The sequence below is a fragment of the Neovison vison genome, chromosome 5 (genome assembly GCF_020171115.1).
Source record: "Neovison vison isolate M4711 chromosome 5, ASM_NN_V1, whole genome shotgun sequence".
Lineage (NCBI taxonomy): Eukaryota > Metazoa > Chordata > Mammalia > Carnivora > Mustelidae > Neogale > Neogale vison.
This window is the reverse complement of record NC_058095.1, coordinates 28,797,108-28,822,274: the sequence shown is the minus strand read 5'-3', so window position 1 is coordinate 28,822,274 and position 25,167 is coordinate 28,797,108. Positions and strand designations below refer to the sequence as shown.

Sequence of the window (25,167 nt, the reverse complement as noted above, 5' to 3'; positions counted from 1 at the left end):
CCTTCCCATTGAGAAGGCCTCTCCCTGCCAAGGCCTCTGTATGCCCTTGCCCCCACCATTGAGGGATTTACTGCGCGGAGACTATTACTCCATTTAGCAGATGAGCAAACTGAGGCTTCAAGAGTGGTGTACAGCTAGATTTGCCAATGCAGAGGCTGAAAACTAGGTCTCTTGATGCCCAGGTCAGATCCATTCCATAATGTTCCACAGTCCTTTGGTTAATGCTTAAGGAGCACACAGTGAGCAGGGTCAGTTCCAAAGGGTTTTTTGTGTTCTTACTGGACATCTGGCCCTGTGTGAGGCACTGAGAATACTAGGGGATGTTAGGTGCAGCCCCTGTCCTTGGAGCTTGTCTAACGCAACAGCAAGAAGCCTGGGGCTGAGGATAGTGGAGATCCCAGAAGGCCCCTGTGGGACATGATGTCAAAGCCAAACCTTGTAGAACGAGAAGCCAGGCAGATAGCGAATGGGGTAACGGCACTCCGGGTGGTAGCAACAGCCTACACAAAGGTGCAGATGCAAGAAAGAACGTGAGAGAACTCGAGTTCTGTTGGTTGAAACATCAAGATCAAAAAGCAGTATCAGGAACTGAAGCTGGAAAAGTAGGCAGGGGAAGATGACGGAGGTCCTGTGTGCCACATCAGGGGCTGGGACCTTGTCCTTGAGGCCAGGAGTAGCAAATGGGTTTTATTCTTAACTTCCAGCCCTGGGTTACGGGTAGTAACCAGAGAAGTCGGAGTTGACCACCCGGTCAGACCTTGCTGGAGCTCAGCTGGAATTGGGTCTGAAATCGACTGGTGATGTCTGCTGTCAGTGAGGGAGGAGAATAGTGATAAGGGTGGTATTGTGGTATTGTGGTAGGAGTTATAGGCCTTCCCTGCCCAGGGTGTGGTGTGTGTGTGTGGGGTGAGGATGGAAGAGGGGACGTGGAAAGTTTTTAAGTATCGTTGCTGTACTTTGGAACAGTCACTTGGGCGGGTGCAAGGCAGCCGGATGGAGGCTGGGGGCTGGTGTGAGGCTGGATGGTGGTCAAAGACGCCCGCATATGCAAGGCATCATGGGACATTCAAAGCTGTGCTAGGTAGATGGTCTTTGCCGCTGAGGAATTCACGGTCCATCAGGGGAGTTGAGATTTACCCAAGTGAAAAATTAAAAGTCAACCCAAATTACGCAAGGGGCACACAGAAGTGGGTGGCAATCTCCTCGGCCTCCAAGAGTGGTGTGGGTGGGGCTCAGGCTCCCAGGGGATGCCGAGAAGCAGGTAGGAGAGGGAGGGAAAGATTTCCCAAAAGGCTGCTGGAAGGGGGGAGTGGGGAGTCCTGGCCAGAAGGAGTTGTGGGGCCAGGCCTCTAGGTCCAAGGGAGGGCTTAGCACAAGACAATCCCTGGAGGGAAAGGGGTCAGTGGGGCAGATGGAGCAGGGCTAAGCATGGGGAAACCTGGCCCTGGAGTCCCAGCCTTGCTTCTACTAAAGGAGAACCATGACCCCACCCCACCCCTCCCCCCCCCCCGAGTCTTCTGCTCTTCTTCCAGAACCCTGGGTAGGGTCAGGGCCAGGTTGGTGGTGTAGCAATCCTGCCAGCATCAGCGTATCACAGGTGCTCAAGAGTCCCTTGCTTCCCTGCCTGGCACGGGATCCTCAGGAGCTACCCCAACTCCCCACCCCCCACAGCTTCCGGAAGAACTTCGGTTTTGGGGAGCAGGCACAGGAGAGAGCGCAGGCAGCCTTCCGCGTCATCCAAACAGAACACAAGCTACTGGGCCCCATGAGCTTTGCAGAAAAGGCTGTCTCTGTCCTCTTTGTCACCTTGGTGGTGCTGTGGTTCACTCGGGAGCCGGGCTTTTTCCTAGGCTGGGGCAACCTGGCTTTTCCTGACAAGGATGGAAACAGGTGAGCATTCTTGGGGAGAGTGAGATACTTCTGGGGCTCATCTGGCTAAGGGAGGAGGAAAGGGAGCGGGGCCCCTGGTGCAGACCCAGAGGGGACATGGTGGGGAGGACTTGCAGGGAGGGCTTTGCACTTCTGTGGGAGGGGCTGGTATCCTCTCCGTATGGAGAGGGGCTCCTCTCCACCCCTCTTCTACCCTATGACCCTGAGCCTGCCCTCCTTGCCCTACCCACAGCATGGCATCTGATGGAACAGTGGCCATCTTCATTGGCGTAATTCTGTTCTTGGTGCCCTCCAAGATCCCAGGGCTGACTCAGGATCCAGGTAAGAACCTGGAGTGGGGCAGGGAGGGGCCTCTGGGCAGCCCCTGCCTTCCAGCATGGAATGCGCCTTCAACCACACTTGATAGGAACAGTCAAAGCCCAGAGAGGCTGGGATGACTTGCCAAGGGTGCAGGGACTCAGGGACAAAGTAAGGATGCCTTGAGCTCTGATAGGGACCCACAGAGCGACCCAGGGGGAGGGGAGGAAAAACCTGTCAGCTCTTGGTGACCCGTCCTCCTCTGCTTGGGAAATAGAAAACCCTGGAAGGCTGAAGGCCCCTCCGGCCCTCCTCAACTGGAAGACTGTAAATGAGAAGATGCCCTGGAATATCGTGTTCCTGCTGGGGGGCGGCTTTGCTCTGGCCAAGGGCAGCGAGGTGAGAAAGCCCCGCCCCCTCGCCGGCTTGTTGGACTGGGACCCTGTGGCAGGGAAAGAGGCACCCTGCCTCCATCCCACACAGGATCCCCCTGGTGGGTGGAGCCTTGGCAGCGGCAGGAGAGACGGGTTAGAGATCCGTCTAAGGGAGGGGGAGGAAACACAAGCCTTAAGGACCTCCGCCTGTTAGGGTTCCCAAAGCCAAAGGGAAGGCGGGCTCCCCTGGTAGGCAGGGACTATATGTTCTCAGTTCCAACCCCGTGCCACCTCACTCCAGCAGCCTCACCCTCTGCCAGGCGGAGAATGCAACAGCTTTAGGGAGTAGTGAGCGTCAAGGGGACGCAGTTGGCCCGCTGAGGCCACCAGGGGGCGCCATGATCACACCCGGCCGGGCTCTAAGGACCGGAGAGGGCATCATTGCCCAGAGCCTCCAAGCAGGAGGGAAGTCCCTGAAGCTGCCTGCTCCCCTCTGCGCCTCCGTGTTCTGGCTAAGCTCATTCATTGTGCAGGCAGGAGGCAGCTTCCCTGGGTCAGAGAATCCTGGATCTGGGGTTAGTTCTCACGGACTGTGCCAGGCATTGTGCTGCCTGCTGGGTGGGCAGTATCATACGAGATAAAGTCCCAGTGCCCTGGGACTCACAGTCTGGCAGTATGCTCGTGGACAGGTAATGAATGACCTTGGAGGCCTCATGACCCTGTGAATTGCCCCCCATTCTCCTGCCAGCCTCTTCCCAGGGTCCTCCCCCGTTCTCTCTCCTTGCCAGTCTGCTGGGCTGGTGGAGTCCGGGAGAGGGCTAAGGATGGCCAGGGAGTTCCCAAGAGCCGTTGGGAGAACAGGAGGAAAAGGAATTAAAGCCTTTACTCCCACTAAGCCCCAGGCTTCCCAAGAAGGCCCTTTGGCGCCATCTCCTAGCTTCTCATCTGACCCTTCTCCCCACACCCAAGTGTTCTTCAGAATGCTAGAGGGGCCTTTTGGTGCTGGCTGGGTCTTATCTTCTTTCCCAAGCAGATGTGAGTCTGAAGACTCTAGAGAGATAGAGGCAGGAGCAGGACCCTCCCGGACCCCCAGCAGGGGACTCTGGAGCCCCAGGGACCCCAAATTCTCACACACTATCTTCCTCTGCCCACAGAGATCAGGACTATCTGAGTGGCTGGGGAAAAAGCTGACCCCCCTAGAGAATGTGCCACCTCCCGCCATTGCCCTCATCATCAGCCTCCTGGTTGCCACGTTCACCGAGTGCACCAGCAATGTGGCCACCACCACACTTTTCCTGCCCATTCTGGCCTCCATGGTGAGCTGGTCCTTCAAACACACTTCTTTCCGGCAGCCCTCCTGCCCACCTCATCCAGGGGCCCCGCCTGCAGGTCGGAGTGACCTGTCTGCACCTCCTCTTGCTTCTGGGAGAAGACCCCTGAACTTCCCACCCTACCTCAGACTCTTTGGCTACCTTGGGCCCTGAGGCCCTCTGGCCCCTGACTCACTCCATCCCTGGTGATGTCACCCCTTGAGTATCCTGATGGGCCTCATTGGTGGCCTCGCCCACCTCCCCGGCCCAGCCCCTGTTCTGGTCAGTCCTGAGGTGACAGGTTGAAATGACTCCCTAGAGCGTCCCCAGCCCCTTCCTCCCCTGGCGCGTTCCCACAGCCTTTGATGACACCCTGGAGCCCCTTTGAGATCCGTTTTATGGGCCCCTCCCCTCACCACGCCCCACTGGGCAGGGCCGCACACTCATCCCCTCCAGAAAGGTCAAAGGGCCCTTCCCAGGTCACCCTAGTGCCTCCTGGCAGAAGTGGTGGGTTTGTGGCCAGAGGGTATGTCGTTGGTGGGGGATACTGTCCTCCAGAGAGGGGAAGCGGGAGAATCGGGAATGGGGACTGGGATCAGTTCTGCCCACTGTCTCCCCATCCAGGCTCAGGCCATCTGCCTCCACCCTCTCTACGTCATGCTTCCCTGCACGCTGGCCGCCTCCCTGGCCTTCATGCTGCCCGTGGCCACCCCACCCAATGCCATCGTCTTCTCTTTTGGGGGCCTCAAGGTGTCCGACATGGTGAGTGGCAGTGGGGCCTGAATGCCTATGTGCTCCTTCCTGCAAGGCACCTGCCCCCGGGAGGTGGACTCAGGAAGAACAGAGCCCAAGGTCTTGAAAGCTCACACAGAGCTTCCTTCTCCCTCCTTAGCGCAAGGATGAAAGCAAGGGACAGGGACCTTGCCTAGTGCTGCAGGTCAGACCCACAGGGAGACTTCGGCCAGTCAGAGAGCTCCCGAGCCCCTAGGAGCCCCTAAGGAATAGGTTCCGGCCCAGCTCAGTGACCGGTCACTCAGACTGGCTCTCCTGCCACCAGGCCCGGACAGGATTCCTGCTCAACATCATCGGAGTACTGATCATCACGCTGGCCATCAACAGCTGGAGCTACCCCATCTTTAACCTGCACACCTTCCCATCCTGGGCTGACACCAACAACACGGCCAGCTGCCTGGCCATCCAGGGAAACATCACAACACCGAGCCCCTAGACCCAGGGATGGTCTGGCTAAGACCAGGGCGACCCACCTGTCCGGATGCCTCTGAGCCAGGAGGGGACATGTTCAGGCTTTAAGCCGAACATGGAGAGAAAGGCGCATATACACGGAACCTCGTGTGCGTGTCTGTGAGGAAGGGGAATGTGTGCTCTGTGCTGCATTTCCAAGGAAAGCGTGTGTGTGTGTGTGTGTGTGTGTGTGTGTTTGGTGTCACATGAGGATGCCCAAAGGGGGTTCTTGTGTGCGCACACAACCCTCGGTGTGCATGCTGGGTGGGGTGCACGTCTGGGTTCTCGGACCATAACGACGCACCCTCTCTAGCACTTCGGGTCCTCATCTCCCCCACTTGGTGGGTGACCAGCCCCCTTTGCACTGTATTTATTGAAATTTGGGGGTGGGGTAACCTGGGGAGCAGGGCCTACCAGCAGTTGTCATGGCAACGGTCCCTGGGACCAGCCCAGCTACGAGGTCGCCCCAGTTTCTCAGGTCTGGGGAGAGGGATGGAATATTAGCCCCATTAAAATCTTTTTTTTTTTTTTTTTTTTTTGTCCAGTAGAGTCTGGGCTGGTTTTCATGGCACTTTCTGGGGCTGGTCCACCACATGGCTCAGGCCCCAGGTTGGGGAGTGCTGGGAGGGGACTTGGCCTCTATCCTGAGTGGTGGCCCCCTTGGCACCTCTCCCACCCGAGGGAGAAGGTAATGGCCAGGAACCCCTGCCAAGGCTGACTGGAGTGGGCGCAGCCACCCAGGAGAGCAGCACTGACATCACCGGGCCCGGCTAATTGGGAGCTGCCAGTCCCTGCGTGTCTTTGGGAAAACCGGCCTCCCCGTTCCCAGAGCACTCCCTGGGCATTTACATAAAACCCTCTCCCTCTGCCAGTTCCTCACCGACCCTTCCTCCAGCTTGAAAAACCAGTCCCACCAGACCAGGGAAGGCAGACTGACCCCATGCTAGGTGTCCAGAAAGAGGGACCCTCACCCAGAGAGGGGGCCGGAACAAGAGGGATACCAATGAGACACACAGGAACAGGTTCAAAGTCGGCACGGACTACGGAGTCCAGGACCAGACAACGCTCTGGGTCACTCCGCCTCCCTCCCCGCCAGACCCCCTCTGCTTCCCCATCTTCCTGAATTCCTCATGCCACAGCCATCATCCATTCTAGGAGCTTAACACCCTTTCCTGCCTGCAAGTTCATCTTTGTGTCAGTCCTAAGTCCCTCGCTGGGACCATGGTGCCTAAGCCTTGAGTTCATCGGGATGGAAGTTTCCAAAAGTCTCCTCCGAGTTGGAAAAGAGCAATTTTCCAACACTCTCATGCCCGCTGCCTGACAAAGGGGGCTGAGCTGCAAAGACAGAAAACTGGAAAGGACTCAGTTCTGAATTCCCCCTCAGCTGGGCTGTCGCTCAGTCTTCCCAGAGCTGGAGGGTCGAGCTCCAGACGGGAGGGGGCTGCTGCATGTGAGAGAACATGGCTGTCCCCAGGGGACAAGAGAGTCCTGACAGGACCTGGCAGACATCCAGCAGAATGAGGAGTGTCAGGCAAGAGGCTCCACCCCCAACCCAGCCCCCCAGGCTGGCATTCCTCACTCAGGAAGCGCGGTCATAAATCATGGCTCCCACCCAGACCCACACTAGGGCCCCTGTCCCCCACAACCTGGGGCCCTAGGCTCTGGCACCCCCCCAACAGGGAGTGGTGGGCCAACCCCTCCAGAATGGTGGGATTTTTCCAGTGACTTCCCCACAATGCAGTGGGTGCCTAAGAAGCAGCCCCAGCTCATCTCCAAGGAAGGCCCTCTGCTACTACCTTCTTTTGGATTCTAGTTGGGTGCCCACAGTAAAGTCCTCACTGGGGAAGAGGAAAGCGTGCTTCTCAGCCCCCACCCACTGTCCTCTGCTTCCCTTCCTACCTTCACTTCCCCCTCAGTCCTGCTCAGAGAGGTCCAGATGGGCACTGAGGCCACACAGCAATCCCCAGCAGATGAGGACTGAACCGGCCCTGCGTTCTTTGGGGACAAGATGGGCAAAAACTGGGGTGACAGTTGAGGGATCAGGGGTGGCAGGTGCCCTGGCAGAGTGCAGGGCAGCGCCCCCCCCCACCGCCAGGTGTTTGGAAACCATCCTCGGCAGGCAGGAAGATGGACACAGGAGGCAGGTAGCACCTGTTGGCTAATCACCGTCATTAGCGAGGCAATAAAGTGGCACGGACTGGGCCAGCCTTTGAAGGAAGGGCCTGTCAGCCCAGATCTGGTTTTTGTAGCCGGCCCTAGCCCCTCGGCACCTCCTGCACACACTCAGGGCTGTGGCAGGTGGATGGGGCCCCATGGGGACGATGGGCTGCACCCTCTCTGCCTGGGCACCTGCACCCTTTCTCCCGTGACTTCCAGAAAGGGAGCAGGGGGTGGGGCAGGGAAGCTCCGGGTGTCTCCTAGAGGCTGAATTTGCGCAGTGCTGGGATGCAAGAACTTCTGTGAGAGCGAACTCCCTGTTGCTAGAGAAGAAAAGTGAGGCTGGAAGCAGCCCAAGGACAGTCCACCTGCCTGATGCTGCTGTTTTCCCAGTTCCTCGCGCAGGGCCAGGTCCAGGGACGATTGTGTAAAATACATGCATGAAGGCATGAATGTATCAGAAATATAGGGGGACTTCTTGTCCCTGGAGGTGACATACTGCCCTCAAAGCCCCTTTCCAGGCTGCTGGGCAGAACCAATGTTGTCTTTAGGCTCAGTCCATAGGCCCAGATTTCTCAGCCGTCTCTTACTTTTTCCCCTGCCTCTGTCCCCTAGAGTTCTGGGAGTGTCCCCTTTGCCTCCTTCCTCCTGCCAGGCAGCCCCAACCCCAGAGACAACTGGCAGCCAAAGAGAGCATGGAAGACCTCTCAAGCCAAGTTTTCAAAGAGAAACTAGCGAGGTGGAAAGGGAGCCTTAGTTTGGGGGATGGAGAAGGTGAAAGGAGGGCCATTGATACCACCTTCTGGGTTCATGTTGACTTGGGCCTTAGGTCAAGGGCAGCTCTGGGGGTTAGGGTCCTCAAACCCAGAAGAGGTCCCTTGGGAGGCTCAGGCCATGACTTCTCTATCTCCCCAAAGTCCCCGATGGAAGGCTGTTTCCTGCAGGCTGGTGGATGATATGATGAGGGGTACAGGGTGAGGGGTGGGGTAGGACTGGGATGGCTGAGGTTCTGGTAGGTGCCAGCCCGGAGAGACGCAACCCGGTCTGGGCCCCATTATTCGTGGTCAGCAGAGCCGTGAGGTTCTACTAGGCGCAGGCAGTCAAAAGGGTGAGCCGACAACTTCAGGGAGGGGAGGGGACAAAGAAGAGTGTGGGGGCAAGAGCGTAGAGCAGCCTGATTGGAAAGACCAGGACAGGGATTCCAAAGAGTTGCTCTTAAGGGCAGGCGACCTACACACATGTGTACACAGAGCCACAGACTCTTAGGCACAGAACAACTCACAGATACACACACAGACGTGAGTACCTGCATACACAGTTATACACACACATATACACTCATGTGCAAAGTTACAGCCCTTCAGAAGCCCAGTCATTCACAAAAACACAAACACAGCCACAGACATATTTCTGCACACACACACACACACACACACTCTGGCATCACTCTTCCCCACCTCCACGACCTTGCTTCTTGAAGCAGGAGGGATTAAGACTAGCCAGGAGAAGCCTGCCCTTCTCCCCCAGCAGGACTCTAGCTGTGTCCCTCCCTCCCTCCATCCTGGACCACCCTCCCCCAACCAAGCTCTCAGCTTGGAAACTCCCTGAATTCCCCAGAGGGTCAGCCAACCAGAACAGGTTCAGACCTCTCAACTGGGTGCCCCAGCCACACACCCTCCACAACTCTGGCCAGTGCTCCTCTGCCATCTACAGCCAAGGAGCTTCCTGCTCTCCCCCAGGAAGCCCACCCGGATTAACCTCAGGCCTCTCCAACCCTTCTTTGACATGGGGTCCTCAGGCCTCAGGGCCTCCGGGCAGCTCCACTAGGGCCCAGTTGCTCTGCAGATGGTCTTACATGTCTTCCCTGCCAATGGAGTGAGACTTGGAAAGCCTGGGAAGTGGCAGGCTCAGTCTTGGGAACCCATTTTGGGGAGACAAGTCCAATTCACACAAAAGCAGACAGAAGATGGCTAGTCCTGATATGGGGTACATGGAGGGAGCCCCTACTTCATCACACTGGGACTCCCCACGGTGGAAACACCCCCCCCTCTTTCTTCTCCCTTGGGTCACCAGAGTCTCACATGGGATGGGAGCATGGCAAACAGCAGCATCAGGGAATTCCATCCCTGGTTAGGGCTGATACAGGCTCAAAGCAGCCCAACCCTGGGCAGAGCTCAGCAGCCGGCAGCGAATGGGTTCTGACCTCCGGTCTCTGGAGAGACACAGCTTCCCCTGGCCCCTGTCTGTTTCAACACCCAGCCACAGTCCATCCAGGGCAGAGCTAGGCTATACCTACAGGCCCTGAAATGAGGCTGCTGGAATGTGTGAGATCAAACATCCAGAAGGAAGTCCTTTCCAAGGAGAGCAGAGCCAACACTGCAGCCCCTAGAGCTGAGGTTAGACACCAGGACAGATTTTCTAGGTCTAGGACTGAACTCTGAGGAGCCGATGTGATGGGAGAAGGAGAGGATGGTCCTGTCTCGAGGTGGAGAAGAGAAGAAAGACCTCAAACCCCCCTATAGTCCGAAAACACTGGAATTCCCAAGGCTCCTACTTCAACTCCCAGATGGCTTGCAATGAGGAAGTAGTACTTCTCAAAAAGAAACAGGGACCCAGAGCCTGCACCCAATCCTGGGGCAGGGGTGGATCCTGTCTCCCAAGGGGGAAAAAAGAATTCACCTCTTCATCAGAAGCAGAGTCTGTAGGAATTTGAAAACCAGTCTCTCCTGGCATCCCATCAGAGCCCCTCTGGGACCCTTGGTCCCCGAATCAATTTACATTTTCTTGATTTTTAAGGAAGTTAAAAATCTTTTTCATTTGTTTATTGGCCATTTATATTTTACCTCTGAATTGATTACTCATGTCCTTGGCTCATTGTCCTATGATCATTTGATTTATTTAGAGGAGTTCTTTATATATTATTGATTAATTATTTGTCTGTTATATATGTCGCAACACTTTCTTCCAGGCTGTTTTTTGTTTTTCTTTTTTAAACATATATAATTTAGCTTTGTTTATGGTATATTTTGTTCTAATGAAATTTGTAACTTTTACCTGGTCAAGTCTATCAACATACTCATTCGTGGTTTCTGGATTTGATGCCATTCTTAAAAACTGCCTTCTCTGCTCTGTAATTATTAAAATGTTTTCTATATTTTTAAAATTTATGTGTATGGTTTCATTTTACATTAGTCTTTCATCTACCTAAAGTTTTTAAATGAATAGTGTGAAGTAGGATTTAACTTTATTTCTTTCAAATGGAAAACCCAAGGGCACCATGGTGACTCAGTCCATTGGGTGTCTGCCTTCGGCTCAGGTCATGATCCCATTTTCCTGTGATGGAACCTGCACTGGGCTCCCTGCTTGGCAGGGAGCCTGATTCTCCCTCTGCCCCTCCTCCTGCTTGTGCTTTCTCTCCTCTCTCTCTCTCTCTCTCGCTCTCGCTCTCAAATAAATAAATAAATAAGATATTTTAAAAAATGGAAAACCCATTATCTGAAGTCCATTCATTGAGTTTTTTACACTTTCCTGCTGCTTACAACTCTTGTTATTATATGTTCAATTCTCAAAAATTCCCATTCATCCCAGACTCTATTATCTTCCACTAATTCATTTGCTAATTTGCACCAAAATCACACTGTTTTAACTGCAGAAGCCCTTATAGAACATTTTGAAATCTGGAAGGCAATTTCTCCCTATTAGTCTTCTTTTCCAAAAGTTCTAGATTATCCTCATGTATTAAATCTTCACCAAAATTTAGAATCAACTTGTCAAGTTCAGGGGGTGAAAGATTAGATTTGGTCTGAATTACATTCAGTTTGTAGATTATTTAAAGCAGAACTGACATCATTACAATATTATATTGACCTTTCCGTTCAAGAACGTGATTGTCTTTATATTTACTCAGGCTTTATTTTATGTCTGTCAGTAAAGTTCTACTGTTTTCTTCATGGAGATTTTATGTACTTCTTATTGCGTTTATTCGTGGGTACTGTCTAATGTTGTTACTATTGTGAATAGGATCTTTTGTCTCCTTTTATTTTCCACTTGGCTATTTTAGTTGCATAGACATGGTTTTTGGGTTTTCTGTATGTTCTGGTATTTTACTAAATTCTCTCATTAGTCCTAATAGCTTTTTAGGTGATTCTCTTAAATTCCTAAGTAATCACACCATCTGTAATTTTTGAAGACTTTGCCTCTTCCCTTCTCATATTTATGTCCCTTATTTCTTTTTCTTATCTTATTGCGCTGGTTAGCACCTTCAGAATAATGCTGATTGATAGCAAGGAGAGCAGCTTCCAATTCATAGCTTTCATGGCTCTCTGTGCCCATATGGAAATACCCATAAGTCTAAAATAATAATTACCCTCATATACACTAGAGAGGAGCAGTAACAAACCCACTAGAAGGTCCAGAAAGCTGTTCTTTCATTATGAAACTCCCATTTTTTATTAGGTTAGGGGAACAGAGCTTTGATGGCTAACATGAGCCCCAGAGAAAGATGCATTGAGTCAGGGCCCCTGTTCTAGCCCCAGAACACAATTCCTATACCCAGGTGAGCAAACCAGCACATCCTCATTTCCCACCCACCACCACTGGGCCTGGGGAAGAGAGAGAGGGCACATATTTATTGAGAATCTACTGTATACCAGACATTGTGCTAGGAACTTTAAACATGATCTTATTTAATATTTGCCACAATTCTATGAGTAAATAATATTATTCCCTTGTTAACAGATGAGGAACCTGAGACCCCAGTGGTAAGTATGGAGGATAACACCACTAACCATGACTCACAGATGGGTTCATTATTTTCTACCTCAGCACTCTCTTTTCTGAAATGATTGTTCCCTGACTAGACCAAGGAGTCTCCAAATGTTTAAGTCTGGTGGCAGATGACAGCCACCATCCCCCAGCCAAGGTTAGCCTGACCTCCCTCCTCAGAATGAGATGGAGAAAGTGGGGAGGAATGGCCATCTCCAAACCCTCAGGCCCAAAAGCCAAACCCCAGGCATTACTGAGCGGCAGATCACCGCTAGGTCTCTGGACACTTTAGCTCCAGAAACAGATACAAGTGGGCTTAGAAACCAGGACAAGTGGGGAAGAGAGAGGAGAGAAAGAATACCCAGGGACAGGAGACGGGGGTGGGGCAAAGAAGATGGAATAGGAAGCAGTGACAAGGAGATGGGGACAGGACCTGGGGTGGTGGTGGGGAGAGGGGAGGAGAGGAAGGACAGGGTTCAGAGGGGAGCAGTGGGGACCAATTCCAAGGGCTCACGAGGCACCCCACTATCCATGTGGACTCTGAGGGGCCAGAATCAGGGCCACAACCGTATGCATTTCTTTTTCCATCCCCCAGAACATAAAGAGTGGCTCTGGGATCATGATACAGAACCAAGGGCTACCTCCTCCCACCTCCACCTGCACAGACCCACAGATACACACACAGACCAAAACTGCTGACCCAGAGCACAGACACAGAGGGCCTACCAGAGGACACAGACAGGGGAGCTTGGGTGGCTCAGTCAGTTAAGCATCTGCTCAGGTCATGATCCCAGAATCCCAGGATCGAGTCTCACATCGGGTCTCCCCACTCAGCGAGGAGTCTGCTTCTCCCTCTGCTTCTCCCCTCACCCTCCCAACCCCCGGCTCCTGCTCATGCTCTCTCTCTGACTCACTCTCTCTCTCAAGTGAATAAATAAAATCTTTTAAAAAAATACATTTGTAAAAATTAAATAAATAAGTAAAAAGAGGATGCGGACATAAGATCTAGACCCCCGCACAGACCCAGGGGAAGACACTGACGCAGATGTATGCCACTCTAGGAGACAGGTGTACAGATACCTGGAGAGATTCACATGTCCACAGACCCATGGAGGGAGCCGTGTGCATATCCACATCAGGGTGCCCACGCACACACACACACACACACAAAGAGACACCCTGAAGGTATCCGAGGGACTGGAGAGACAGAGGGTTGGACTCTGTAGACGGATAGTTCTCTGCACATCTGTGTTTGAACCCAGCCCTTGAGGGATCACGGCCACTGCCTGGTCCCATCAGGCCGCAGAGAACCCTGTGCTGCCACGTAGTGCCGCTCCCCAGGATCCCTTTGCAGGTTCCGTGAACATACATGTGGTGGCCCAGCTCTCCTGACACACGTGTGCGTGTCCCAACAAGCCTATGCCCCACCCGTGGGGACTGACATCCCCTTTCTGGGGTGCAGGTGGGGGCCACGGGACAACCCCCTCCTCCACAGGCCACAGGCTGTGCCCGCTGGCAGATACTGGGGGCTGGGGCTGGCCTGGGCAAAGGGAGGGGTTGGGGGGGGAGCCGGGGTGCGGCTGGGGCGGGCGCAGGAGCTGGGACCTGTCAAACAAGAGCCAAGGAGCAAACGAGCTTCTTAGTCACCTTGCTCTTCTCCCCGTTTTGGCAGCAGCCCCTCGGGGCAAGGGGAAGCTGATATCATAATTATTGGCTCACCCAGCAGCTGCCTCCCCTCACCTGATGTCAGCACAGACCCAGGACGGCCAAGCTGACGGACTGACAGGCGGACGGAGCTCCTGGCCCCCCAGACCCGGGCCCCCACGCCGACCTGCTTCACTGAGCAGGTAAGAGGAGACTGGTCCCAAGTCAGCCGTGGAGGCCAACAAGGCAGGACCAGAGCATGGGGGGGTGGGAGTTTGCCTTTTTAACGGGACGGGCCCTGGGGGAGGCTGGCAGCCGCTGGGTGCTCCCCATCTTCTCACTGCAGCCGAAGGGAGACTCAGGAAGCGGGGTGAGTGCCTGGAGGACAAAGAGGATCATCCCCCTCGTGTTCTCCCTCTTGTCCCTGTCCCAGGCTGCCTAACATCAACCCTTCTCTCTGTAGTAGGACTTGTGGTTCTGGGGTTGGCTGGATTTTGTGTGTGGCTCTGTGGCTGGAGAGGCTGGGCTGAGCCACCCCCATGCTGGGGAGAAATGAGGACTCGGCAATACTAGGACCGGAAAACTAGAGCTGAAAGACGGGGAGGCAGATTCTCAATTGTAGTGGCTTTCTGGGGGAGAGGGGAGATCCCAGCTCCAAGGGGCTGGGTGATGCCAAAAGGCTCTGTTGATCCAGACATCGCTTAATGTCTCTGGGCCGCTTGGGCTAGGGTCTGGATGCCTGGGGGCTGGAGGGAGGCCTGGGTTGCAGAAAGGAGATGGCACAGCTGGTGGAGAAGCAAACAGGTGGCAAACAGGTGTTGTGGCCAGCGCGGATGCGGAGCTCAAGGCAGAATCCCCCGGAGGTCTAGGAACACCTCCCTCCCTCAAGACCTCTGTGATCAAGAGGTCTGGCGAGCAGACCTGGGATGGGCAGGCAGCTCTAGGACCCTTGAAGGGTAGGACTGGGAGTCTGGCAAGCAAAGGCTCTTAGGGAAATGGCTGGAGCGGCCGGAAGCCCCCTCTGGCTCCCACAGCTTCTCCCCACCCCCTACCTGATCAGGTAAGGTTCTGGCATTCCCCGGGGAGTCCCCCAGGCCCTCCCTAAATGTCCAAAGAAGCAAGTTAGATAAAGGACAGACTAACAATTGGGCGTGTTTGCCTGCTCTCTCTGCACCTACGAGCGTGGGGTGGACGTTGGTGTGGGGGAGTATGTGTGCGTTTGTGTGTGCATTGTGTCCAGACCCAGCTGGCCGGCGGGAAAGGACCTGGGTGAACAGGACCCGGCCCAGAGAAGTCCCCTCATCCCTCTCCCAGCCCCGATGCCACTTAAGTCCCATGCCAGGCGGGACTGCCCTCCTCACTTTCTAATCCTGCAGGTGGAGGCTCGCACAGCTCCGTCAAAGTCAGGAAGTCTCCACTGCTCTGCTTGACCCATAGCCTTGGCCTTCCCCTACTGATGGGACCCAGCTTCTCTGGGCTGACTGGAGGATGGTCTTGCACTCCAGCCCTGTCCCCATAGAGATTGGCTCAGGTCCTTTTGCCACCTCGGTCATTGCCTGACCCACAAGACACAGGCCTTAGGAGGCCATCCCCCACGGATGGGGGATGTGGCACCTCCTGTCCTAGATCTTCTCTTGTGTGGGGGGCCAGGAAGGGCCAGAGACAGGCTGAGGCTGGGGAGACTCGGGATCCTCAGGGCCCACAGTGCCATGGGGAGAGGCCATGTCCTCCCAGCTCCCCACCCAGCCCCGCCCGTGGTGCCTCTGTGGAGCTCAGCTCCCGGCTCCGGGGCCTGCTGAGGCATGCTGGCCCCCCAGGCCCGGCGCCTCGCTCACCTCCCAGGGCCAGGAACCTGTTCTCCCGGGAATGCCAGGGAGTTCTCAGAGGACTTCATTTCCCAGGGGCTCAGGGAGCCCCAGAATCCTCTCAATTCTGCTCTCGGTTAGGGGAGAGAAAGATAGGGGGCTCCCTGCTCCCCCTATCTTTGTCTCATCTGCAAACTGAGCCCACCACCTTTCCCCCTACCAATGGCCTTCGCCATTCATCGTGAGAAGGGGAGAAGGCTCGGGAAGTGAAGGACAGAGGGGAAAGCCCACCAGGGACACGTGCCTTCCAGGAGGCTGTCGGATGCCAGCCCCCACCCACACCCTAGTCTCAGGGAGGGCCTTTCTTTAGCTCCCAAGGAGAGCCCCATCTGCCTTCCTTCCCATGGGCTCTGTCCATCCTTCACAGCCAGGAAGTCCTCCCTGATGTCTAACTCCCTCCTTCCGGCTTGTGTCTTCTTGCACAGCAAAACCCCACTGCGTGCACAGGGCCCAAGCATATGGCTAGAGACTGTTACTAAGGCACACTGAAACTTCCAGAGACCTGGTATATGGGAAAGGACAGAAGGATGGCCCCACTGCCCTTCTCGTGGTCTCTCCAACCCCACACTCTGATGAGATGGGGCTGTTGGGAGCCACTTCTGCCCGCCTCCCCTAATCTCCCCCCATTACAGAGGGAGGCAAGGGACAGGGGTCCCGCAGCCCTGCCCTCCCCTCTTCCTTTCCTCATCACAGCCCACCACCCTGGCTAGGCCTGCAGGGGGACTCCAGCAAGCTGAAACTGGCTTCTGCAAGCAGGAGAGATGGACGTTGGACTTCGTGACATGTTTCAGGGTCATAAACTGAATTTGGCTGGACTGTGTGACCACAGGAGGTGGTTTCCTGAGTGGAGAGGCAACCATTGATCTGGGATGGGTGTGGCTGATTGGCAACGTGCCCAGGAGCAGGGAAATGACAAGATAACCTTTGGGAGAGTGCATCTCAGAAGCATCAAACATCCCTGAATAATTTTGATCTTTCCGATTTACTGCCCCTTCTTCCATCTCTGTGCCCATCTCCAGCCTTAATCTCCAGCCTCCCCCTAACACCTCCACTCCCACCCACATCCCCAGTTTCACCTCTGTCTCTACGATCCCATCCCTCTCTTCCCCTTCTACCTCACCTCCTCACCCCCACGTCCATCCTCAACCCCAAATCCATCTTCCTTCCTCACCTCCCTGGAATGGATCTCTCCGTGCACCAGAGATCCCCCTCAAAGTCCAACACCCCTCAGCCTCATCCTCACCAGGTCCTTCCATGTCCTCCCCCTTCTCCCAGTGTTTAGGAAAAGCCCAGAACAATGCCACTAGAACAGAAAGGACTGGATGGGGTCATCCTCGAAGAAGTCCTCTACTTCCTGAGCCTGTCCAGGCCTTCAAGGCTGGATGCTGGCCAAACAGTAAAAATGAGGTCAAGTGCAACAAGAGGAGTTGAGGTCTGATGTTCAGATGGACCTCTCTGCATTGCAGGGGTGGCAGGCGAGGGGGAAGCTGAAGAGACACGCCCAGAGGGCCCCAGAGGGAGGTAGCAGCAAGCTTTCTTGGGGGGCCTCAAGTATAACCAATCCAATTAGGCATGGCTGGCCCCAAAGCGGAGAGATGGACAGAAGCTGAAGCCAGAAAACCTGCCGGGTTGTTTAGGAATGACTGCTGTCGTGAGCATCCCTGGGTCTCTACCCTGCCTGTGGTTCTTGCTTAGTCAGCTCAGATTAATGGGGCCGGAGAGAGAATTAGCTGAATCGTGATCGCTCAAGAAACTTGACCCGAGAGCCAGCTGTGAGTCACAGAAAGAAAGGGAACCCTTGCTGTCCTGGCTACTCTGGGAGCTCACTGGGGTGGGCACCCCCCCAAGAACCAGAGAGCCCCCTGGGAGTTCCGCCCCTAACCTCCACCCTGGGCTCATGGGAAGATGGTTCATCAGTTAGCTTGAAGCCCTGCTCCTCTGGCCTGAAACTACTTCTGACAAATGACAGCCGGCTTGGCCAGCAACACACACACACACACACACACACACACACACCCCTAGCATGGGGCGTGTCCCTGGAGCTGGATTGCCCGGAGACACTTGGAGTCCACCTACACTTGTAAATTCCATAGCCATGTCCCACACTACACAAGTCCGTCAGTCTTGGAAGCCATCAGATGTGCTCACACACACACACACACACACACACACACACACATCAACAAGCTCAGAAAACCCAGGGATCAGACTTTCCCTTAGCAGAACCAGAGCTATCTTAGCAGAGCCCAGGCAGCAGGGCTCACCGTCAGAGACGTCCCTGGCTCCTTCCGGGAGGGGTGGCTGGAGCCCACGTGGGGCTCCCCAGAGCATGTGGTTTTGGAGAGGAGGCTCAGCCTCTCTGAGCCTTCTCACGCTCTCCGAGGTGGGAAGGGTTTTGGAGAGAAAGTTCTTTGGGCTGACAATACCAAGCCCTGGGGAGGAACTGGGGATGCTTAGGGGAGAAAGGTGAGGGCTGGAGCCCGCGAGCTAGATGCGTTCAGAGAAACACCCCCAGAAGGAACTGCTTCTCTGCATCCTTCTCCTCAGATGCGCAAGGGAGTGAGTGGGCATTCGGCTGGCTTCACCCAGTCTGGGGGAGCCTGGAGAAAGAACCAGCGCCCAGATACCTGCGTAGTGGAGAATAGCCCCTTCCACAATCCCTTCAGTTTCCTCATCTGTCAGATGGAGAAAGGGCTTGGCTGGGTGGGCCCTCCCGTGCTCTTTTCTCTCCAGCTGGGTAAACTCAAGCAGTTAGCTTGCTGCCCACCTTGGAGGAGGGCGCACGGGTTCTGGATGACGTGGGGGGAGGGGCCGCACCCTGAAGGATTTGTCTGGTACTAGATCTGTATTATTAGTAGTGGTGACAGAATTTATACCCATGAGAATAGGCTGGTAATAATGAGCAAGTCTTCTGAAAATGTACAGAGCACAAGAGGCTCCTGGCCCAAGGGAAGGTGGGGGGTCCCGAGCCCCCACTAGGGTGGGTAGGCAAAAAGGGCCCACGAACTGAATGGGAGCACTCTTACCTTCCCCCATGGGAACACCCTGGGAAGGGCCAATGGTTGAAGGGGGAATGATGTCAGCCCCCAACCCTTTCCTGAAATCCCTTGGGCCCAGGACCTCGGGGGAGGAAGCAGGAGCCCCAGAAAAAAGGGATGTCAGTTTATTTTCCTCCAACCATTTTGATTTTCCGAGTCCTCAGTCAGTCTCCGGGATAGCCAAGAGAGTTATGTAGGGCAAAGATGATCCCATTGAACACAGGAGGAACTGAGGTTCATGGCTGCGCTAGCCCATGCTGATGGCAGAGCTGGGAAAGAACACTTCTGGGGTCTTTGGTCAGAAGGACTCCCTGTCAGGGAGGGAACAGGGGGCTTGGTGGAGCAGCCGGGGGCTTCCGAGATGATAACGGCCAGGCAAGGGGGATGAGGTAAAACAAGGTTGTAGTCATCCCTATCAGTCTCCGAGCTCAGATGCTCAGCTGCCAATCACACCATAGCCCATCGGCATCTCAGCCAACTATCCATGAGGCCCGCAGGATGCCAGGGACGGGACGACAGGTTCACTGAGTGACTTCTTATGGGGGGCTTCTGAACACAGGACTGTCTGTAGGGCTAATTGGTGGTCAGAGGCTGGCAATGTGGTCCTATCCCCCCGCCCATTCCTCCACCTCCTCAGACAGCACGCATGGCTGGAGGAAGCTTGTCATAAGGGAGAATGAGGCCATATTTCATAATCTGTGAAAAATCCTCCTGTTCCTTCCATCACTCCCCACCTCACCCTCCGCTCTTTGGCCCCTTTCACAGTTGGGAAGACTGAGGTTTAGAAGGAAATTGCTTCTCTGGAGATCAGTATCTGGGGCCTCAGAACACTGCTTTCTGCACGCTGGTCCCCCTGGGGGGCTTTAGCAGGCAAGAGTCCCCACCCTCCAGGAGCCCAGCTCTCCTGTCAAGCCCCCAGTGGTTCCGGGTTGCTTTGCCTATCTACGAGTCCCTTGCCAAGCTTGTTCTCATCATCAGACCCAATTATGCTTTTAAAAACTCCTGGGGGGGGCGCTTTGGTGGCTCAGTGGGTTAAACCTCTGCTATTGGCTCAGGTCATGATCTCAGGGTCCTGGGATCAAGCCCCGCATTGGGCTTTCTGCTCAGCAGGGAGCCTGCTTCCCCCTCTCTCTCTCTGCCTGGCTCTCTGCCTACTTGTGATCTCTCTCTCTCTGTGTGTGTCAAACAAATAAATTTTTAAAATCTTCTAAAAAAATAAAACCCCCTGAGGGAAGGTAGAGGGGAGGGGCACCTTCCTCTCTAAGTTGCCCATCTAAGGGGCTCATGTTCTTGGAATTGAGAACTTTCCTCCTCTTCTTCCTACTAACCTTGGCGAGCAAGCTGACCTTGCTTCTGGGAGCAAGATCTGGGGTGGGCTCACGGCGGCAGAGCCTGGGCTCCGGAATAGGCAGGAGGGAGGAAAAGGCAGACCATGAATGATCTTCAAGAGTAAGAGTAAAAGATCTCTGGGGGTTGGGTGTTTAGGTCTCCAGAAAGGGGTATCTAAGGAGTAGGGAGAACCCATTAGAGCCAGTGGACTGTGACTAGGTGGACAGTCTTTTCTAGGAGAAAAGGGGTCCTGGGAAGAAGTGTGTCTCGAAAGGAATGGATAGGAGAATGAAGGGTGGCATTTCTTATTTCCTTAAAACCAAGCAAGCCTTCCGGGTTCCCATTTACCAAATGAACATCCTCAGGGATGTTCCCCATCCATTCATCCATCAGTCTCTCCATCTGTCCATCTATCCACCTGTCCAGCTTCCCATCCAGTCCACCCATCAATCTGTCCATCCGTTCACCTGTGGACTGCATCCACCACCCATCCGTCGTCCATACATCCAGAAAGGTCAGGCCCCAGTTGGTCTCCCCGGGGCTGCCAGGAAGGGCCTGTGGTCCTGTGGCATTTATGGGGCACGTGACCTGCCTGCCTGGCCTGGGGAGGCAGCCCCGCCCCAGCCCTCAGGCAGGGGGCCGGTCCAGGCATGTGGGAGTATTTATACCTCGATGGAGGCTCCCTGGGTGTTGCTGGGCTGAATGACTCCCCGAAGCCGAGATGGTGGCCATGGCCCCGAGCCCACTGTGAGTGCTTGGGTTCAGCTCCTCTGAGACCAGAGCTGGGTGGCAGGGTTGGGGATGGGCCAAAGAGATGGGAAGCTGTTCAGAGGTGGCCAGGGACGGTGGAAAGGAAAGGATGCCCGGCAAAGGAGAGTGGGGGAAAATAGGAAGCTGCTGGAGTCGGGCATCCACAGCAAGGTTGGGACCCACCCCGAAGGGATGAGTCGGTTGCCTCTGGAGGATCCCTTGATGGATGGCGGGAAGAACAGGGCAGGAGGACTAAGATGACAAGGGAGACGATGGTTAGATATCTGGAAGAACTTCCAGGTCAGCCCCAGACATGGAAGGGGGTTCAAGTGCTTTCTCAGGATGGGCACACCGAGTGCCAGTCTAGGACCAGTCCGTTTCCAGCCGCAAGGGAACGACGGCAGTGGCTCTGGGACAGCTCTGTCTTGGGGGATGGGAATGGCTCAGCGGCAGGTGTCCTTGGCTCAGTTTTGAGGAAAGCATCCCATGAGGGGGACACTATTGCTGTTTGCTCTTCTCCACTCCTCCCCCTGCTTTCTGTCCCTAGGCTGCCTCTCACAGCACTTGAATCAGATCTCAGGGCAGCTGACCCTTTTTCCTGAAACTGAGGCCGGGTGGAGAGCCACAGGGGCCAGAATTTCAGCTTCTGAACCCCCAACCTGGATGGGACGAGAGGATGGAGAAACTCCCTCCTTCTTGGCACCCTTGCACTCCCAGTATCCTGGGGTGCTCAAGCCTCGGGAGCAGCCCCAGGGCCTTTCGTGGCCTCCCCCAGCTAGGTAATTACTGAGCTGCTCCAGGGGCCCCCCTCCCAGTGGCCGGGAGGGCGGAGCCCTGGGTGGGGCCACCGGGAGCACCAGGCCCCGGGCCCCACCTCTCATAAAACATGCTGCCGCAGCCAGTGACAGAAACCATTAAGGCGGAACTCTACCATCTCCTCCCCACTCATAAAGGCGGGTGGGAGGCTGCCCAGTGGGAGGGAGTGTGCAGAGAGCCCAGGAAGGGCCCTCCGTGTCCTCTGTGACTCAGCTGCTCACAGAGGATGCAGGGACAGACAGACCCTCCCAGGGGAACCTCCAACGTTGCCCCCAGCCCGCCACTCTGGCTCCCAGGTGCGAGCGAGGATGCTGAGGAGTCCCTGAGCGGAGGCCGGGGAGTGTCATGGTTAGGCACACAGGTTCTGAGGCCCAGGTGTGAATCCGGGAGGGTGGAAGGGGGTCATATAATTTGGTAGCTGGACCAACTCGGGTTAAGTAAGGTTAACGGGAGCCTCAATCCCTTCGTCTATAAAATGAGGGTAATAAATCCTCTTCTGGGGTATAATAATTCCCCCCAGCTGTAACTGGAGGATTTCCTCAGGGAGGTCCCTCGGGGAGGCAGGGCACAGGTGAGGCCCTGAGGACAGCTCGTTGGACACGGGCACCGCTGGAGGCAGGACCAGTGTCAGCAACTTCAGATGCAAATGGTTGCGACCCCTCATTGCACTTATAAGGAAACAGAGGTACAGAAAGAGAAAATGACTTGGCCAAGGTCACACAATCAGCAAACAGGGGGTCCTCCGCCTCCCACTTCTTCCAAATGGTCTCTTCTGCCTGAGTTCTAAGGCACCAGGAGAAGGGTCTCTGAGAAGTGGGGAGATGTCCTGGGTAGAGGGAGCACAGGGCCTGGCTGTTTGTGAGAAGGGCACAGACCAAGGACACAGTGATGCTCCTTGTTGTTCCTGCTGTCATGCTTTCTGGGGAATTTCTTCCTATTGTGCTCCCTAAGCAGGTTAGGGAGCAGGGACTCTGCTCTGCCTTCCCCCTGAGCCCAGGGAAGATCAAGTCTCCTTCTTCCAGCCCTAGCCATGCCCCGAGACTCTCTGAGGGTCATGGGCAGAGGAGAGGTAGCTTAGAGAGCCGAGGGTAGACAGGGTGTTGAGCTACTGAACTGGTCTCCAGACCCTGTTTGGTCAGGGTTATTGTGTGTTTGGGGGTGTGGCTGGGGCTCCTGTGGCCGGAGTTTCGGGAGACGGGATTTTCAGTTTTAGCTGTAGGGCACTGGGCACGTCCCTTCCTCTCTCTGGACCTCAATTTTCTCTCCTGAAAAATGGGGTTAATGACCTTGCCCCCTCTCCTGGTGCTGTGCTGGTTAATGTTCACCAAAGAGCTCCTCCCACCCCCACCCCCTAAAAAAGTCTCTGATTTGTAGTGTTTGCTAATGTCCATGGGTAAATGCTTACACCATGGCTAATCCAGTCTGATTTGACAGAACAGGGAGCTGGAAAGACGTGGGCACAGTTGGCTCCTGCAAGGCCACAGTAGCTGTCTCTAGCACACCACTGCCTGTTACCCTCTGGGGCAGAGGGAGAACGAAGGAGATGAGAGATACGAGAGCTTTGTAAATTGCAGGGTGCTCTACAGATGGAGAGTCAGGAGGACGGTCGGTCGGTAGGTCAGTCATCCTTACAGTTGAAGGGACCTCAGGGCACAGTCTGCCTTTGAGAGCCCTGGCCCAGCTTCAGTCCAGGAAGGGGGCAGGCTGTGGATCGGGGGAGCCCCCACTAAGCGGCAGGGTCATGGCAGTCATTTCTGGTAGCTGCTGGGATCTGAGAGAGGAGGTGAGCTGACTGGACCTCCCCCATGGGTTTGCTGCTATGTGGGCGCGCACACACACACACACACACACACACATACACACACCATCGTGTTCCTTGGAACAAAAGCAGGTAGGATAGAGGTTAGACTCCAAGATTCCCTCTGAATGTGGATGCCAGCCTTAGGACACTGGAGCCATTGGTGAAGCCTCCTGAGAGATCTAAAGCAATAGAGCAGCCCTCCCCACTCCCCGGACCCTGGCTCCATCTACCACAGGGGGATAGCTGGAATGATCTCTGAGGCCAGAGAGTCAAGGGGAGGGAAGTTTAGCCTCCACCAGTGCAGGTGGATGATGCCATGGAGACAGAGGGGGGAGTCCTCCTTCCCCCACCCCCAGAGCTCATGCTTTAAATTAACTCTGCCCCACTGCTAATTATTACTAATAGCTACTATTTATTGAGTATGTACTATGCATTAAGCTATTTACAAGCAATATTTCATCTAATCCTCCAGAGAGGTATGTATTATTAGCCCTCTATTACAGATGAGGAAACTGAGGCCCAGGGACGGAAGTGAAGCACCTTACCCAACCGAAGTCCCGCAGTTCCTGGGATTCAGAGTCAATCCTGACCCTAGAGCTTCTGAACTAGATCATCCAACCTCAGGGTCACGGAGGGCTACTCCAGGGAGGGGTCGGGGACCAGCCCAGCCCTCTCCCTTACCCAATAGTGAGCTCCTTCCTGTGCTGGACAGGACCCCCTATTTATACCAATCAAAGCCCCACAGGCCGGCCTCTTTTCTTTTTTCTTTTTTTTAAGGTTTTATTTATGTATTTGATGGAGAGAGACACAGCGAGGGAGGGAACTCAAGCAGGAGGAGTGGGAGAGGGAGAAGCAGGCTTCCCGCTGAGCAGGGAGCCCAATGCGATGCTCCATCCCAGGACCCTTGGACTGTGATCCAAGCCAAAGGCAGATGCTTAACAAATGAGCTACCCAGGCGCCCCTGCCCAGCCTCTTTTGGATGCATTTGGCAGGGAACCTCCTCTTTCAGGGGCTGTGTGGTCTTAGGCTAAGTCACCGACCCTCTTCTCTGGGCCTCCTTTCCTCATTTGTAAAACAGTCTGGTCTGAGGTGACCAAAAGGGTACCACTGAGTCAGGAGTGGGCCCTCATAAAACCAACCCAGAGGAAGCTCGGCAGGGGGACCATTCCAGGGCAGCGGACCTCTGAGTTCTGTGTACACTCCCGGGTTTTAACCTGTCTATGGGGCTTGGCCAAGTCCATGTGCATCATACAGCTGTGTGTGAACTAAAGCCTTCAGTTGAGGTTTCTGAGATCAGGAAGTGAGCCAGGTCTCCAGATGATATCCTGGGACGTAGAGGCTGATGCAAGGGTGGGAGTGGGGCAGAGGCTTCAGGGGGCCTTCAGGGAAGGTCGGGCCCTCAGGAGGAGGTGCGGCCTGCTCAGATTCACATCTCAGAGGAGCAGAGCTGGGATCTGAGCCCCCAGAGGTCAGGCTGACTGAAGGCCAGGCAGAGAGGGCAGCTGCCTCCTGGGGAGTCATTGACCAATCTCCCTAGGCCTGCCAGGCCCGAAGTTGCAGGACCGTCGAGGAAACCAGAGGCCTGGGTCAGTAAGGCCAAATGCATGACACATGTCCTTGAGGGTTTGCTATGGGCCGGGCATCTTTCACACGTTGTCTCCCTTCATCTGACCCCGGGAGATAGGCCCACAAGCCCCATTCATCAAAGGAACAAGATACAAAGAATTACAGGGGGTTTTCAAAATCGAGGAGCCAGGTTGGACCGAACCTAAAACCTTTGCTCTTAATCACACACCATTCTGCCTCGGGAGAGGGGAGCGACCACCACCCCCCATGGGTTCCAAAGCCCAAGACCTGGGGGAGACGAAAGGGCCCCAGCCTCACCTGTGG

At 55.1% G+C, this 25,167-nt stretch overlaps 2 protein-coding genes across 6 annotated transcripts in view; both read left to right on the top strand.

Annotated features, from left to right (window-relative positions):
- The window catches only part of SLC13A2 (solute carrier family 13 member 2), a 28,458-nt gene extending 18,021 nt beyond the window's left edge, over window positions 1–10,437 (top strand). For both annotated transcript variants that reach the window (XM_044248317.1, XM_044248319.1), the window contains exons 7-12: window positions 1,672–1,890; window positions 2,123–2,211; window positions 2,465–2,586; window positions 3,716–3,877; window positions 4,496–4,633; window positions 4,929–10,437. In XM_044248317.1, the coding sequence (XP_044104252.1) occupies window positions 1,672–1,890; window positions 2,123–2,211; window positions 2,465–2,586; window positions 3,716–3,877; window positions 4,496–4,633; window positions 4,929–5,099 (901 nt within the window). In that variant the 3' untranslated portion in view covers window positions 5,100–10,437. The remainder of the gene's footprint in view (window positions 1–1,671; window positions 1,891–2,122; window positions 2,212–2,464; window positions 2,587–3,715; window positions 3,878–4,495; window positions 4,634–4,928) is intronic.
- Window positions 10,438–13,681: 3,244 nt separating this feature from the next.
- FOXN1 (forkhead box N1) overlaps window positions 13,682–25,167 on the top strand; it is a 28,221-nt gene continuing 16,735 nt past the window's right edge. For all 4 annotated transcript variants that reach the window (XM_044250475.1, XM_044250474.1, XM_044250471.1 and 1 more), the window contains exon 1: window positions 13,682–13,881. The gene's annotated coding sequence lies outside the window, so the exon portion shown is untranslated. The remainder of the gene's footprint in view (window positions 13,882–25,167) is intronic.